The sequence below is a fragment of the Camelina sativa genome, chromosome 6, assembly GCF_000633955.1.
Source record: "Camelina sativa cultivar DH55 chromosome 6, Cs, whole genome shotgun sequence".
NCBI classification, from domain to species: domain Eukaryota; kingdom Viridiplantae; phylum Streptophyta; class Magnoliopsida; order Brassicales; family Brassicaceae; genus Camelina; species Camelina sativa.
In genome coordinates this window covers 12,251,996-12,268,434 of record NC_025690.1, presented here as the reverse complement: position 1 = coordinate 12,268,434, position 16,439 = coordinate 12,251,996, and the positions used below count along the sequence as shown (strand labels likewise).

The window sequence follows — 16,439 nt, the reverse complement described above, 5'->3', positions numbered from 1 at the left end:
TTACACATATTATTTCTCTAATTTATAATTTAAAAAAAATAAAAGAAAATTTCAGAGAAAACTGTAGCTGTCGTCGATGTGCTCCATGCTTCGTCTTGTTTGGCTCCGAGAAAATTCAATTCCAAGGAGAAGAAGAAGCTCCAATCACATAGACCAAGCTAATCTACAGCTTATATCGTGCACCTAAAATCTCAGTTTCGCAATTTCTCAAGTGCTTGGGTCGATCAATTTCAATTTTCAATTTTCTTTCGATTGGGGATTTTGGCGTGCTTTGGATCTGCAGAAATTGGTGTTAGAATCTGTCTTCGTTCTTTATCAATCGATCGATTTTTGTGTAATTTATTGTTTCTGTGTAATTTGGTTGTTGTGGTTTCAAATGATCAATGGAGAGGAGGAACCATCGAGAGTTGTTGTAGATTTTTCTGATCGGTTACTACTGGAGAAGGAAAGTGGTAGAGATGTTTCTCCAGGTTCATCGTTACATTACTCGTCTTGCGGTGAATCTGAGTTTGAGCGGTATTGTAGTGCCAATTCGGCTTTGGGAACGCCCAGTATGTGTAGCTCTACAGGACCGTTTCAGGATTCGTTGGAATCTGAGTTTGAGAATTTCAGCTTGGGACCAAGTCTAATAAAGTTCTCCTCTTTGGATAGCACACGAGGAATCCAGTTTTCTGATGAGGGTGGCTCTTGTAATGGTATAAGTAGTATTGCACCCGGTTTAAACCCCCTTAAGGTGAACACCCAGGAAACTGGATATAGTGAAGATATGTCTGGTGAGTTGATGGACAGTGAAGCAACAATTGAAAAAGATTCCATGAATCGGTTAGCTGAAATGGACGATAAGGAGGTAATGTGTAGATCAGATTCACAGTTCCATACAAGTGGTATTGATAGAGAAGATGGAAGTTCGATAGATGATGAACATTCTGATGGTGATGACTCACTTAGTGATGCAAGTGATCACTCTGGTAAATATGTTCCAGGGAATGTACAGTATATAAAGGAGCCTAAAGATGAGAACGATAATCCGTTTCTCATAAATTCTTCCACTGCCTTTGGTACAAATGATTGGGATGAGTTTGAGCTTGAAGCCACAGAACTTGTTGACACTCCTTTTGACTTCAGCGGGTTTGAGAAGCACGGTGAAGCGTGTACTGGAAATGAAGGGACATCCACAAAATCATTATCTGTAGCTTTACGAAAGCTTCCTGTTGTAGCTCAAGCAGGAAAAGGGGAAGAGCATACAAACGTAACTGCGAGCACTAGACATGCTCCAGATGTAGGTGACTTTTGTGAAAATATTGGAGATGTAGTAAGATCTAGAGATTTAACTGTCTCGACCCAAAGGGAGCAAGGTGACGTAGGAAAAGACAGCATAACTGCCAGAGGATTTGGAGACCTGAGTGCCAAAGACAGAACCTTGGTGGTTCCTCAATCACTAGTAACAGATGGGTCTCTTCGTGACACTTGGCTTAGCAACAATCAAACTGAAGATACACCTGTCGTCATGAATTACCTTCAATCTTGTAGCGCTGACGAGGACTTCCTAGACACTACACCAGTTGAGTTGGGAAACGAAGAATCTTCAGGTGGGGTTGACCTAGATGCCAATGAACTACTTCACGAATCGTCTGAGAATGGAAAACAGTTAGATCCATTTGGAGAGTGCACCTCAGAACCATTGTTGGTATCTCGGAACTCTGATAAGCCATCATCTAGTGATTCGAATCCTGTACCAAATGTCTTACAAGTCACTTACACACAACCTAAGGTCAGCTGCTTCATATATAAAACATTATTTACGTTAATTTTCTTCTGCTTGTATTGTAGAATGTGTCATCGGGTTATGTGGAAGTCTATTAGATTTCCATGCACTGTTTCGGGTTAAATAGTGCATTTCAATTTATTATGCTCCTACCACAGTGCAATCTTTAAACTTCATGGATTCTACTTTATCTCCTTTTGATTTGAATATTTTATTTTTGAATGAAGATATATGGTTTCGATTTTTTCATCTTGCAGAAGGAGAACACAGAGCTTAACGACTTTTATGATGATTTTGTTCATGATATGGAAGAAATACTGCTCGACTCTGGTGAATCATCTGGGGCAAGGTTTTCTAAGAATGACAAGATGTTCCAACTACAGCTCTCTCTGCCTAACAGGGATGGGGGGCAAACTGCTACAACATCTGGTCTAGATGATTCATCTCCAACAGTTTCCCAGCGATTTAGGATTGATAGGGTTGAAGTTGTTGGGGTAAAGCAAAAGAAAGGTGATGTCTCGCTGAGTGAAAGATTGGTTGGGGTGAAGGAATACACAGTTTATGTCATAACGGTTTGGAGTGGGAAAGACAAGTGGGAAATTGAAAGAAGGTATCGTGATTTTTATAGTCTCTACCGTCGGTTGACATCTTTATTTGCTGATCAAGGCTGGACGCTTCCTACACCTTGGGCCTCTGTGGAGAAGGAATCCAGGAAAATATTTGGCACGTCCCCCAATGCTGTTGCTGAAAGGACTGTCCTTCTTCAAGATTGTTTAAATTCAGTTCTCCAGTCCCGGTTTTTTCCAACACTTCCAAATGCGTTACTTAGGTTTTTGTCCCCTCAAGATGCATGTGCTAATTCTTCTGGGTCGGGTTCTATAGTATCTCCAACAATCTCTCCTGGCATCACTGCTACCGCAACCAGTTCTTTTTCGTATGGAAATACTATCTCGTTCATTGTTGATGTTCGACCTCACAAATCAGTAAAACAGTTGCTAGAAGCGCAGCATTATATTTGCGCTGGATGCCACAGATACTTTGATGATGGAGCCACTCTTGTGCGGGACTTTGTGAAAGCTCTTGGATGGGGTAAGCCTCGGCTTTGCGAATATACTGGTCAACTGTTTTGTTCTTCTTGCCATACACATGACATGGCAGTTATGCCAGCAACAGTGTTACATCATTGGGATTTTAATCGTTATCCAGTTTCTCAATTGGCAAAATCATATCTGGACTCCATACATGAGCAGGTAAATTTAGGTCTAGTGATATTTGGTCTGATTTATTGCCATTTTTGGATACTGAGCGCTGAGGTAGAACAGATTCCTATGCAATACCTTTACTGCGCGCCTGGATTTGGTTGTCTGAAAAATCTTGTTTTGCAGCCTATGCTTTGTGTCAGTGCGGTCAATCCTTTTCTGTCTTCGAAGGTCCCTGCACTCAACCATATTATGAGCGTGCGGAAAAGAATAACCATGATGCTTCCATATATACGCTGCCCATTCCGCAAGACACTCAACAAAGGACTCAGTTCTCGGAGATACCTTCTTGAGAGCACTGATTTTTTTGCTTTGAGAGATCTAGTTGATCTTTCTAAAGGGCCATTTGCAGGTGAATTTCTTTTTTTGAACCATGATTTAAAGTTCATGTGTGTCTGCGCTCATGCTGAGACATGCATATTTTCCCTCATGCTTGCACATCTTCTCAACTGAATTACAAGTCAATTTCAGGCTGCTACTTGTTTAATGCTAAACATTTTATCTATTTCCTTGCGTTTTTAACATTATCCTTAAAAATGGCAGCACTTCCTGCAATCGTGGAAACCGTTAGGAAGAAAATCGTGGAGCATATTACAGAACAGTGCCTTGTTTGTTGCGATGTGGGGGTTCCCTGTAATGCCCGGCAAGCTTGTGACGACACATCCTCTTTAATATTTCCATTCCAGGTGAGCATTTTACAAAACACTAACAATGGATATATAACACATCTTATCTTTCTCAGTTTTGGGTGCTTGATCACCAATTTATAGCCTTGATGGCATTGGATTTTCTTTCCTCTGCATGATCATAGTCTGGATTGCGCTATCTCTCAGATGTTTTAATCCAACATATAATGAATGCAATGATTAGGAGAAAGATGAGGTTAACAAATGCCGGTCATGCGGCTCAGTTTTCCACAAGAGATGCTTAGCAAGACTCTCAACCTGCCATTGCGGAGCACAATTAAAGCCGAACAAGAGCCCTGGAGAGCTGCAAGTATCGGAGAAGAAATCAGATTCTATGTCTGTCTTGCCTCTACGACTCCTCTCAGGTTTTTTTGGAAAGTCAAAACAAGACAAAGAAACCACTATTCTAATGGGTTCACTTCCAACCAACGATCTATAGATATGATTCTTTATGTATGTTTGTAAAACTTGCCTTTTGTAATGTAAATTAAAAGCCTCTGTTTAATTGCAAGAGAGTGAACTTGTTTTGTAAACAAAACTTCTTTTACCTTCTCTCGTCTATGAGCCAACTCACTGTAGAGAACATAGAGTAAAAGAAGTAATATATTATAAGCATGTTGCTTTACATACCAAGATCCTGGTTCAATAGCAGGTCTTCTGGCGAGGTTACAGTTTCGAACAAGGATTTGTGCCTGCATTGCAATGTCTCTATACTTATTAGTACATATCTATGCATCTTGGCAATGTTCCGTACATCAGATATTTAGCTGGTTAACTCTCTAATATGATCTGATCATGATCATCATTGGCCCAAGTCAGTAGCATAGTTGATTTGTTTGAAATTCTTACTTGCAAGTTTTATAAGCTACTTACATGGATTCAATATAAAAAAGAATGCTTAACTTTTAAAAGATTTTTCTTTATATGCAAGAAAGAAGAAATGTTTGATTTTGTTACACAAGATGGTACCAAGTTTTCTATGTGACAACAAAAGTCCAACGTTGAGAAGCTTATCATGCATCAAATAGGGATACTACTTACGATTAATTTAACATAGTGTGATGGACGTTTTCACTAAAACCTAATTTACTTTTCTTTTTTAAAAAAGGAAACAATTAATTAAACCCTTTTTCAAAAAAAAAAAAAAAAAGGGAAAAGGAGTTCAGGTGATTTTTAGGGTTCAAAAAAAGGAAAAAAAAGGAGAGTTGAGGCTAAAGTCTCTCTATATATACTATATAGTATACATTGTACTCAACACAACAATAGTCGCAACAGGCAAACACGAGAAAACCCTAAACTCTCAGCTTGTAATTTGATCGTCTCTCTCTTTGGTTTGTAACTCGATCGTCTCTCGAAAACATCGATCAATAACAATGGGGGCCTTGAAGAGGAAGATAGATACAGAGAAGAAGATAGAGGGGAAAGATGCACGTGCTGTTACATTCTCGAAACGTAGGAAGGGCCTTTTCAGCAAAGCGTCGGAGCTCTGTCTTCTCTCCGACGCTCAGATTGCAATCTTAGCCACTCCTGTTTCTGCTAATTCCCACAACTTTTTCTACACGTTTGGACACTCGTCTGTGGATAGCGTTGTCGCTGCTTTCCTCGCTGATGAGACTCCGACTCGGGACGTCGATGACGAAAATTTAGGGTTTTGGTGGGAAGACGAGAGTCTCGCCAATTCGGAGAATGCGGAGGAACTGGGAGACGCGATTGTTTCGATGAAGAGGATGTTACAAGATCTCAAGGAGTTGCAAAGAGATCATCAACACGTCGTCGTGGAGAAGGACAACAACAACAACAAAAACAACAACAACAATGCTTCTTCTTTTACTTTACGTGGAAACGACGACGTGGGTGGATGCAGCAACCAAGGGATGGAATACTTTGATCAAATATTTGATTCTGAGGTTGAGACTCAGTCTCAGGCTATGCCGATGATCGATTACGTGGGTGAAGGATGCAGCAACCAAGGGCTCGACTTTGATCAAATATTTGATTCTGAGGTTCATGAGACTCAATCTCAAGCTGCTATGCCGATGATCAATTTGGACGACGACGAGTTCTTCTCTTCTGATTTCTTCAATGATTTTGATATTGATGCTCTATATGCATAAGTAGTCTCTCACACGTCTACAACCTTCTAATCCCTAAAATACACTTCTTGCTACTAATTTGTATTGTATTCTCTGCACTGCACTGTAATCTCTATCTGTTCTTTATGATATTTGTTTTAGTGGTTAATCTTAAAATGTATTTAGGATATGATGAACTTGTTGGTTCATACTGAATAATAGATGTGAGAAATCGTAACATCCTTAAGAGTACTTTTTTAGCTTCTTTCTTTTCACTCTTGTTTTCCCATATTTCTTTGTCAAACTGTATGATTAAACGCACCAACAAGGATGCTACTTTCTCCTGAAGCCATTCTTAAAATATCAATTGAAAACTCAAGATCGTACGTAAAAGAAGCATTAATGTAACTTATTGTCTGTTACTCCCTCCCAGGTTAAAGAGAAGGCTAAAGTAGAACAGTTTAATTAACTAATTATATAACAACAATAGAAAATTTAAAGAAAGGTCTGTACTCTCTGTTTCTGTAAGAATGTCAAGAGGGGGAGAAAAAGAATATTTACCACCATACCTACATCATCACAGACAATACCTTAAGTTAGGTCGATATGAATACAAGTAGGAGGAGTTTGACTGTCTGCAGTTGTACATAATACTAGTCACGAATTCAAAAGTGTCAAAGCAGGCATCAAGTAACATAGGCAAGATGTGATTTATGCTGTATCTAAATGCAAACTCTCCCACGTTCCGTGGCTAAGTTTAAACATTCAAGACTGATCAAGAGTGTCAGCAATGAAACATTCCATATCGTCTTTCACTTGAACATATATAACAACCAGAATCTGAAGACTTTTCTATCGATATGAATCTTTTAGAATCTTGTAATACTATTGGAATTTGGAACTATCTTTAATTAGAACTATGTACAGAGAGTAGAGACATTTTTTCTGTTACTGTAAACAATATCTTACGGTTATGCATGAATTCAGGTCAGTGACATATATTTCAATTGGTCTGAAAATTTTATGGAATTGTAATGTTGCAGTAAAACGGCTTCTAAAGTCTATCACACTTCTGTAAAAAAAAGCTTTCTCCTTCACCAAATTTTTGGATCTCTATCTGATCCCCCCCCTGGGCCAAAAAGGAAAACCATATACATAGATGATTTAAAATAACAGATGGTCAAGTTTGGCTATGACAAAAATACAAGTCACACAACATTTCAAGACCGTCTTTATCCAGTAACAAGAAAGTGATCCCAACACCACAACCTCCAAAACAAGAGAGCTTTTTGGGATTTCTTACCAGTTCAAGCCTGTGCACGAATGCACATTGTCAATGATTTCTTATCATAGTCTGGATTGCGCTATCTCTCAGATGTTTTAATCCAACATATAATGAATGCAATGATTAGGAGAAAGATGAGGTTAACAAATGCCGGTCATGCGGCTCAGTTTTCGACAAGAGATGCTTAGCAAGACTCTCAACCTGCCATTTACGGAGCACAATTAAAGCCGAACAAAAGCCCTGGAGAGCTGCAAGTATCGGAGAAGAAATCAGATTCTATGTCTGTCTTGCCTCTACGACTCCTCTCAGGTTTTTTTGGAAAGTCAAAACAAGACAAAGAAACCACTATTCTAATGGGTTCACTTCCAACCAACGATCTATAGACATGATTCTTTATGTATGTTTGTAAAATTTGCCTTTTGTAATGTAAAAGCCTCAGTTTAATAGCAAGAAATTGAACTTGTTTGTAAACAAAACTTCTTTTACCTTCTCTCGTCTATGAGCCAACTCACTGTAGAGAACATAGAGTACAAGAAGTAATANACAGTTTAAATTATAAGGGTACGAGGTACCTTCTGTCTTTGCAAAGCCTTTNCAAGAAGTAATATATTGTAAGCATGTTGCTTTACATAAACTACAAGCGTGCTCTCTCCCCTAATAAGTTAGACAAAATTTGGTAGCGAGAATTTTCATCTTTACATAAAGATTTCTCTATTCACAGACAAAAAATTGGAACATGTAGAAAGGGANCTTGATTAAGTATTCAAAAAAGCTTTTAATTTTGAAAAAAAGAAAGCCAAAAGTTAAAATTTAAGATCTTATACTTCGACAATTGTAAGCAGCGCCTCTTTATTTGTTCGCATCACAGACAGGGTTTCTTCGCCACATCTCCTGAAAACGCCTTCTACTCCTGTGATGCCCATTCCATCAATTATGTCTCTTGTCAGTCTGAAAGGAACCTGTCAAATCAGAAAAAAATGAACAATGAGAATCGTACATAGACTTATATATACTCACAGGAAGACCAATTAAGTATGTAAAGAGAGGAGGTGGAAGAGAACACACCCTTTCAGGAGTCTTGAGCATTAATCCTTGTTCAAAGGCAACTCCAAGATCTATGTGGACAACTTCTGCTGTGGCTTGATCGATTAAAATATTCATGGCATGGCGGTCTCCAAGACCAACGATGTACCCAACCTGATGACAAATCAAATTACACAATTTCAGGAGGAGAAGGATGAATCAGAGGGAAAACTAAAGAACAGCTTCCTAAATGTATCCCACTTTCTCTGATGGCTTATTTTACGCCATTTAGTAGGATACAAATGATCTATACCGTTTCATATTCTAAAAGTGAATAAATATCATAAAAGTGGATATACTTGCCATTGAACTAGCTGCAACACTACGTGTATACGCAAGCCTCTTCACAAACCAGTCNGTAAGTGTTGAGCAAATACAATCAGTAAACAACTTAGCGTGTGCTGTTTTAACCTTTGATTTATATATCAAAAACATTACCTGGCCATGTATGCTTCTCATCTCACCGCCCTCATAGCCATCAAGTTTTTGCTTGACACGCATTAAGGCACGTGTAGCATCCTTGTTCCCCTCGAATTCCTCTTGTAACCCTTCCAAGTTCANTCTTACGGAGTAAGTTACATTAACTTTTCACAAAGACTGAAACCTGAAGTTTGTGCAGACATCGACAAAGGCTTTGCGCTTGTCCTTCGCCTACAAGCCACCAGTCACCACAGATTAATTAAGATTACCAGATGCCAGTGATGGCCAACTAAGAAGATCTGAGAAAGGAAATGAGCTTACACTCGACNCTTCAGTTTCCTGGATCAAAGACCTTTGTGTGAGAAATAACAACATCTTTACACTAGATATCCTAATACTGACTTGGAATCTCGTCTGGAACATGACAATGAAGTGAAACACAAAATTCAAATTATTTGCGTCAAAAAGTCTCAAAGAAAAAGCATCAGAATGGCATCTATTTAAACAACAGGCAAATTTGCATACAGTTTAAATTATAAGGGTACGAGGTACCTTCTGTCTTTGCAAAGCCTTTAAGGGGGACAAGGCCCATTTGTACAGAGGATCATGTATAAACACCTGCAAAACAAGCAATCTTGATTAAGTATTCAAAAAATGCTTTTATATTTTCAAAAAAAAAAGACAAAAGTTAAAAATTTCAGATCTTATTACTTCGACAATTGTAAGCAGCGCCTCTTTATTTGTTCGCATCACAGACAGGGTTTCTTCGCAACATCTCCTGAAAACGCCTTCCACTCCTGTGATGCCCATTCCATCAATTATGTCTCTTGTCAGTCTGAACGGAACCTGTCAAATCAGAACAAAAATGAACAATGAGAATCGTACATAGATTATACACTTACAGGAAGACCAATTAAATATGTAAAGACTCTTTACTAAAGAGAGGAGGTGGAAGAGAACACACCCTTTCAGGAGTCTTGAGCATTAATCCTTGTTCAAAGGCAACTCCAAGATCTATGTGGACAACTTCTGCTGTGGCTTGATCGATTAAAATATTCATGGCATGACGGTCTCCAAGACCAACGATGTACCCAACCTGATAACAAATCAAATTACACAATTTCAGGAGGAGATGGATGAATCAGAGGGAAAACTAAAGAACATATTGCTAAATGTACTCCACTTTCTCTGATGGCTTATTTTACGCCATTTAGTAGGATACAAATGATCTATACCGTTTCATATTCTAAAAGTGAATAAAGATCATAATAGTGGATATACTTGCCATTGAACTAGCTGCAACACTACGTGTATACGCAAGCCTCTTCACAAACCAGTCAGCAGGCTGCAGGAACTTTTCCAGGAAAAAGTAATGCATGACAGGCCTGCAAAAGGGGATGGATATGTCAGCCACCAACTAGTTCTTACGGAGTAAGTTAAATTAACGTTTCACAAAGACTGAAACCTGAAGTTTGTGCAGACATCCACAAAGGCTTTGCGTTTGTCCTTCGCCTACAAGCCACCAGTCACCACAGATTAATTAAGATTACCAGATGTCAGTGATGGCCAACTAAGAAGATCTGAGAAATGAAATGAGCTTACACTCGACATATGTTCTCGGCATTTAGCATATTTCCAGTTTCCAACGCCATAACGACCATGAGCGCCTTCACTCCTTGAGCTGTGATTTGATATGCAAAGAGAAGTTTTGAACTGTAACAACTAGGAAAAGAGATTGTTGTACCATGTTACTGTAAATATTAGTCTACTAGACCGACCTTCCTATAAGATAATCTCCAAGTGGAATTGTGCCATCGACCCACTCAAGAACACCAGCGCTAGGAGTAAAAGGAATAACCTGAGAATATGTATATACATATATATGCATTGTAAGGAGATTTCAACTTACTGAATGGATCAAATTTTCTCTAGAAAAGTAGATTGATACAGAGACATACCTTGTATGTGCGCACAGCTAATCTTCTCTTCCATGTGTCCCGGTTATTGTGTAGAAAGGTATTTACGAGGCCAAAAAACTGTTCCATAACCTGAAACAAATGGTAGACGCTTTGCATAACTAAACTATTGTATATGTAATCATGGCTAGGTCAGCATATTTTCAGTTTTCTGCCAGTACAACACACAGTAGCACACACGTTGTATCATATTACAGACATTGCCAGTAAAACTTCTGAAACTCTTACAGCATCTTGTCTGAGGTCATCATTGCCAGATTTCGCAAGTTGCTTATATTTTTGGCCATCAGATCCAAAGCATTCAACTACTTTTGGAGCATTTATACCATTCATCACTCTGCATATCATCCAAAAGACATGGTTTCAAATAAAGCACTCTTTAAAACTAGAAATGCAAAAAGTGAAAGGATTGACTGAGCAGGGGACTTACGTAACAGAATCTGATAAACCTCTGAAAAATGGGAATGTCCCTTCATTGTATTGGCAACTACGATCAACAGGAATTGTAGCAGTCACTACAGGTACCTAAAATCAAACAAAAGCGAAATAAATACAAGTTTGACACATACCTCAGAAGCACATAGAAAAAGCGAACTTGAATATCTGAACCAGAAGGAAAATGTAAAAGAAAAAAATAAATAATTCTTGCAGCTCATCTGACGAATTAACGCTTCCAAACTAAATAAATAAAAAAACGACTATATCACCATAATTCGTTCAGGGAGTTGCAACAGACACAAAACAATAAACATGGGAGCAGACAAATGAAATATTAGGATCAGAAGAAACCATAGGAAAAAATTTGCTAAACAATTTTCAAAATATATAGCTGCCATTTAATTCTTCACTTAATAGGAGTGCCTATCAATATGACCCATCTCTTAGTTTCTACGAAATTTTCTATCTTGAGCAGCAACATGGTGTCCTACGAGCTAATAGTTAATGCCAAAGCTAGATAAGAATGCAAATGAATAAACTGAAAAATGGTACTTACAAGTTCCAATTGTTTCACACTACGAATTTCTCTTGGCAGTGTTAATTTTCTATTGGTATCCTGCAAAGGAAAGAGTTCCGCCAATGTTTCAAAAAATGTTCAGCAAGCAGTATAACAAAACACTTCCTCTAAACTCAATGATCAGACCTCTCTCCTTGTTTCAAGCTCTGCAAGTTTGATGTAGATATCTACCAGCTGTTTCATCTGAAAAAATTATCAGGATTTGCCGTTAAGTAATTGTCGATGATGAATAAGATTAGGTGAAAATAAGGTTTACTTGTATAATCATAGTCCCATGATTATGTGATACATTCTGCAAGAGATGCTCTGCTGCAAGCTTTTTATCCGTATCAACCACGAAAGAATTTCTACTACGTTGGTTATCTTTGATACGGTCACCGTTTGCCAATGCCAGTAGCTAGAACCAAAATCAGAAGAATTATACGAGACATATACATTCAGCATTTACAAACGTAACTTCGAAAAAGATAGACAAAGCCACTTGTAATAATGTAATTTCGATGGCATGCTACACAGCACAACAGACTTTAATGTTTTCATCTTTTTTCAACAGATGCGAGATGTCGTAGGACATTCAAGAATTTAAACTTCTCACAAACAAAATAGAAAAGAAGAAACATAAAGAGTACATAAGATGGATAACATGTTCTTCAGAACCTGAAAGATTGTATGGTATGGATGATCAATGGCCATTTTTCTGATAAGTGACACTAGAGCAGACTGCAATTAAGAAATCGTAGAGATTAACATCACTGTCTCAAGTTTTCTACGACAGCCAAGTAAAAATGCATTCTACCTGAAAGCTGTTAGATCCTGATTCATCTCTGGAACTGCCCAACCTTGAAGCAATTTGATAAACAAGTGGTACAAATTTGTAAGACTGAACCTGCAAGAATGTTTACGGAGATGAAGAAACTTTGGATAATTAAACAAGAAACTTAGATAGAAAATCAAAGTAGCAGATAAAATCTGATCCCATTAGTCAAGTACCTCTCTAATGGTGCTCAACATGTTATCAATAACATTTTTCTGGGAAGCAAGATTGAACCACATGGATACTAGTCGAAACACCTGTAAAAAGAAAAAAATAGTTCCAACAGTGATGCTGTAATTTAATGCTATAATGGAATATACCAAGTTTCAGCTAAATCTCTCAAATATGTTTCTAAAAAAGCCAGAGAAAACGTTCAATATCTCTCAGAGATAATGTGAGATAAATAGGACATGAATCCCAAATAAGAAAGCGTATAAAGGTCACTCTACCATGAACCTGAATTATTTAGATTAACATACCACTCGAACATCATACTTGTCACCAATTTCTAGACAACGTTTATACCCCTCCAATGCAAGTTTCAGAAAGTTATCCCTGTCAACCTACACAATGAAAGAGAAAGGGAAGACCACGAATCAGTAAATATCACTTATCTAGCAAAAACCATGACTATGTTTCTACAGCAGACAGATTATCGGGCAGAATAAAGAACACCTGTAGTTTTTCTGCTTCTTCTTTATCCATTGTTAGTTGCTTCTGTAGATCTTGGATCTTCAGTGAATAATCAGATTGCTCCGCCTAGTACAGTTAAAAGCCCAAATATGAAATCACATGAAAGACATGCATAGACCGTCAGTTACATTGTGCTTTGATACGATATCTGTTTAGGGATCACACAAATGGAAGTCAACTACTACTTGCCTTCTTTGAACTCTTGAAGCGTTTAATAAGCACCTCCAACTCCTTTGTCTGAAAAATTAAGCACACTAGTTAGTTGCCCCCCAGTTTCACCCAGGACAGAAGAAGAACTAACTTTGGAGTTGAAGCTGTTTAGAACTATTATTTATTACACCAAAGAAAAGGATTATTCAACTATTTGTGCTCATTTCGAAGGAAAACAAAAATAGGCATAGCCTATATAAAAAAAAGTATTACAGAAATAAAATGCTTATAAAGTAAATTTGAGCAACTAAAGTGGAGGAGACCTTGTGTTTTCGTAGTCGCAATGCAGCTTGCCATTCACTGGAGGAGAGTCTTTCCTCATAACTCTTAAATAGAGCATCTGCATAATGAGCCAGATGAAACCAAGTTTGGCTCTGTCTATCTACCAGCCTTTTGCAGATCTTGGAACTCTGTGCTTCAGCAAGCGAAACTGCAGGCCTCAGATACTTCTCTAAAATTGTTCTAGAACTATTTTCAAGAGAAAGAAAAAATAAAGGAACCGAGTTGAGATTCTATAGAAGTTTATAACGAGCATAAATGGAAACTGCTTTCAACGAAAATAAGAAGCAACAACTTATTTACTTGCTCGATCTGGTTTCTGCCAGCCACTTTCCAATCACGCGATATATATCTGAAGCTTCTTCTTTTAATTGATAATTATGTAAAATGTAGCTTGCAAGACTAATGGAAACTTCATGCCGGCCTTGGGCATGTAATAGCTTCGCCTCTTCAAGCTGAAAAGCAAAAAACAGTTACTGGAAAGCATCTCTCTAGTTGTGAGCCAGATATATTTCCATGTTCTAACTAAGACGCTAAGTAACTAATAGATGTCAAAAATAAGTAATGTATGCCATCGTTCGATATGTGTCCTAGGTCACAACTGTTTTTTGACAAAAGTAGGTGTCGGCAAAAGTAGGAGTGATTAGAACTTTAGTGGTAACTTTGGTCTGACCTTCATTAAATGTGATAAGGAAAACACCTCCCCAAAAATATGTACAATTAAGGAAGAAAAAGGAGGCTATTTAAATTCCACAAAAAATGCAAGATTAATCATAAAAAGTACCTTTCCAAGCCAATCTGGAACGGGTTGTTGTCCATCACTTCTTGCACAAAGAAACTTGAACTCATGCAGAGACGCAGCTGCATGAGAATACCTTGTTCCCTGAAAGAAACAAGATAACGTGTTGCTCCACTGCATTTTTACAATAAGTGAAACTGTATCTTTTTACATTAGACATACCTTGCGAAGTAATGAAGCAGACTGCAAAAGATGTTGCATAGTACATTCCTCACATCCCAAGATTTGGAGAAGACAACGCCTAAATGCGATAAATGGCTCCAACAAATTCATGTGCAACTGAGCTTGCGTAATAATAGAGCTCCAATCCTCATTCAGCCAAGACAACTGTATTTCATAATTAAACATTGGCCTCAGGCAACAAATTATTTCACTTAGCTTCTTGGTAGTTTGCGCATATACATCCCAAACTAATCCAATTGTAAATAAAATAACATAAATTCTTCAAGCTTTAAATCATTCACTAGAAGCTAGTGAACAACCACTTGAAGAAGAAGTTACAAGGGAAAATACCTGATCCATTGTTGGAGTCACGGGGTCTGTGCATGCTATTTGTTTGACTGGATAGCCATGCACACTTTGATGTGAAGATGTCGTCCAGCGAAGATCCCAAACTAGTCCAAGATGATGAAGAATCTGGACATAATAATTCATCAAAAAATAAAAAATTAGGATAAGTCAAAACCATTGTTTTCCAAAGAGACAACAGATCTTTAGAATCAGCACATTTATAGTAATTAGGCACCCAAAGGACAATTATGATGGAAAAAGGTGTTGTACTTTAACGTCCGTTTAAAATTTCATACCTGAAGTTTCACTACTGTAGAGTATATAAATTCAGTGCTTTCTTCGCTTGCACGGGAAATGGACAGCACAAGCTCCTAAAAAAGAGAAAAAGCAAATATTATTCCCACATCGAAGCCTGGAACCTTCCAATCCGATGGTGATAAACTGAAATCATGTGTTACCTTCTTCGTATCCTTCAGTTTTGCATAAAACCCTTCGTAATCCCCTTCTTGCAATGCTCTCAAACAACTGAAAAATAACATATTAAAACATGGAGAAAGAAACACGCCTAAAGGTCGGAGCTAGTGTCGCATGCGTAATATTGAGTACTTTTCAAAGCTAAATAGGACTTCATCATAACTGACCATTTATACTAGGACATGACCCACATAATAAAGCCAGAGACCAGCAATTTCTGGAGACTTCAACTACTCTATTCTAAAACTCCTCTGTAACATATCATTCTTTTTGAATAAAAGTAAGAAGACCAGCGGCAAATTCAATGTTGATAAGATGTCACATAAATTTGGTGCAGTCGAGAGGTATAAACAGGGAAATATATATATCATGGCTAAGAATAGCATCATTGGCACATATGAGTAGAGATGTGTTACCAGTGTAGATTTTCATGATAATTATTGTTCTTGACATGTTGCAGAGGTTGGCAGTGCGTTTTCGGATAAAGTAAAGAAAAATCCCATTTGCCAGCACGCCATGCAGCCTCATACTGCAAGCAAGAATTTGAGTTATCACCTAAGAACCACAACTTACATACAACAACTGAGTATTGCTCGATTAGTTAATTGCGATGCTACTCCTTCAAGATGTCCGATTCATCATATCTTTTCTTTATCCCATGAAATATTAATAGTATTAACCAACAGCCTTCTTTAGACATGACTTCCATTTATTGGAAAAAAGGAGAAAAGTTAACCAAATCAGGATGCATACCTGCAATTCGATGAACTCTGGATCATACTGAAAGCAACCTTCTCGGGAAGTCAAGCCCCGGCAATACAGATCCAGGACATGCATACAGCCTGTCTGCTGCAACGACCTTATGAGTCCTTTGAATGGTTGTCTCTGGACCTCCCCTTCACCAAAAACAGAATGCCGTGCACTAGTTGTTGGCTGAGATTGTTCCACCTCTAGATTTTCAGAAAAGCTACCTGGCACGACTGTTTTCTGTGAACGTGCTTGCAAGTCATAATACTCGAGTGCCCTTGTCCAGTTTCCCTCATGCTCAAATGTGATTATTTGAGCAGACAACTTTCAGATTACATCCATGTAACAGAAA

General features: G+C 38.0%; 3 protein-coding genes across 4 annotated transcripts in view; 2 read left to right on the top strand and 1 right to left on the bottom strand.

Annotated features, from left to right (window-relative positions):
- On the top strand, positions 24-4,335 carry LOC104791032. Of its 2 annotated transcripts, none has more exons than XM_010516829.2 (5): positions 24-1,771; positions 2,023-3,015; positions 3,151-3,376; positions 3,568-3,710; positions 3,895-4,335. In XM_010516829.2, the coding sequence occupies exons 1-5, from the start codon at positions 377-379 to the stop codon at positions 4,147-4,149; spliced, it is 3,012 nt and encodes a 1,003-aa protein (XP_010515131.1). In that variant the 5' UTR covers positions 24-376; the 3' UTR covers positions 4,150-4,335. The 2 variants fall into 2 exon arrangements, with proteins under 2 accessions (XP_010515131.1, XP_010515132.1); XM_010516830.2 differs by having other exon boundaries at positions 3,836-4,041.
- On the top strand, positions 5,084-5,824 carry LOC104791031 (agamous-like MADS-box protein AGL97). The gene is made up of 2 exons (XM_019246334.1): positions 5,084-5,439; positions 5,575-5,824. Exons 1-2 carry the CDS (start codon positions 5,084-5,086, stop codon positions 5,822-5,824), a joined length of 606 nt encoding a protein of 201 aa, XP_019101879.1.
- The window catches only part of LOC104698953 (serine/threonine-protein kinase ATM-like), a 34,776-nt gene continuing 25,527 nt past the window's right edge, over positions 7,191-16,439 (bottom strand). Inside the window, exons 48-80 of the mRNA XM_019246333.1 lie at positions 16,094-16,411; positions 15,757-15,869; positions 15,325-15,391; positions 15,163-15,237; positions 14,870-14,992; positions 14,519-14,683; positions 14,342-14,440; positions 13,861-14,012; positions 13,542-13,746; positions 13,258-13,305; positions 13,051-13,134; positions 12,855-12,938; positions 12,552-12,632; positions 12,358-12,447; positions 12,219-12,281; positions 11,818-11,958; positions 11,688-11,744; positions 11,541-11,600; positions 10,977-11,071; positions 10,775-10,883; positions 10,529-10,618; positions 10,349-10,428; positions 10,173-10,251; positions 10,036-10,082; positions 9,856-9,955; positions 9,535-9,666; positions 9,282-9,416; positions 9,123-9,188; positions 8,840-8,909; positions 8,454-8,734; positions 8,133-8,264; positions 7,892-8,026; positions 7,191-7,268 (exon numbers count right to left, since the gene is read on the bottom strand). Coding sequence (XP_019101878.1) covers positions 7,191-7,268; positions 7,892-8,026; positions 8,133-8,264; positions 8,454-8,734; positions 8,840-8,909; positions 9,123-9,188; positions 9,282-9,416; positions 9,535-9,666; positions 9,856-9,955; positions 10,036-10,082; positions 10,173-10,251; positions 10,349-10,428; positions 10,529-10,618; positions 10,775-10,883; positions 10,977-11,071; positions 11,541-11,600; positions 11,688-11,744; positions 11,818-11,958; positions 12,219-12,281; positions 12,358-12,447; positions 12,552-12,632; positions 12,855-12,938; positions 13,051-13,134; positions 13,258-13,305; positions 13,542-13,746; positions 13,861-14,012; positions 14,342-14,440; positions 14,519-14,683; positions 14,870-14,992; positions 15,163-15,237; positions 15,325-15,391; positions 15,757-15,869; positions 16,094-16,411 — 3,654 coding nt within the window. The remainder of the gene's footprint in view (positions 7,269-7,891; positions 8,027-8,132; positions 8,265-8,453; positions 8,735-8,839; positions 8,910-9,122; positions 9,189-9,281; positions 9,417-9,534; positions 9,667-9,855; positions 9,956-10,035; positions 10,083-10,172; positions 10,252-10,348; positions 10,429-10,528; positions 10,619-10,774; positions 10,884-10,976; positions 11,072-11,540; positions 11,601-11,687; positions 11,745-11,817; positions 11,959-12,218; positions 12,282-12,357; positions 12,448-12,551; positions 12,633-12,854; positions 12,939-13,050; positions 13,135-13,257; positions 13,306-13,541; positions 13,747-13,860; positions 14,013-14,341; positions 14,441-14,518; positions 14,684-14,869; positions 14,993-15,162; positions 15,238-15,324; positions 15,392-15,756; positions 15,870-16,093; positions 16,412-16,439) is intronic.

What these genes read in the sequence shown, in the direction of transcription:
- LOC104791032 (XM_010516829.2), top strand. Translation starts at nt 377, where the DNA reads ATGATCAATGGAGAGGAGGAACCATCGAGAGTTGTTGTAGATTTTTCT. An exon ending in TCACTTACACACAACCTAAG is followed by an intron (nt 1,772 to 2,022) that starts GTCAGCTGCTTC and finishes TTCATCTTGCAG; the next exon opens with AAGGAGAACACAGAGCTTAA. An exon ending in TGGACTCCATACATGAGCAG is followed by an intron (nt 3,016 to 3,150) that starts GTAAATTTAGGT and finishes CTTGTTTTGCAG; the next exon opens with CCTATGCTTTGTGTCAGTGC.
- LOC104791031 (XM_019246334.1), top strand. Translation starts at nt 5,084, where the DNA reads ATGGGGGCCTTGAAGAGGAAGATAGATACAGAGAAGAAGATAGAGGGG. An exon ending in ATTGTTTCGATGAAGAGGAT is followed by an intron (nt 5,440 to 5,574) that starts GTTACAAGATCT and finishes GGGTGGATGCAG; the next exon opens with CAACCAAGGGATGGAATACT.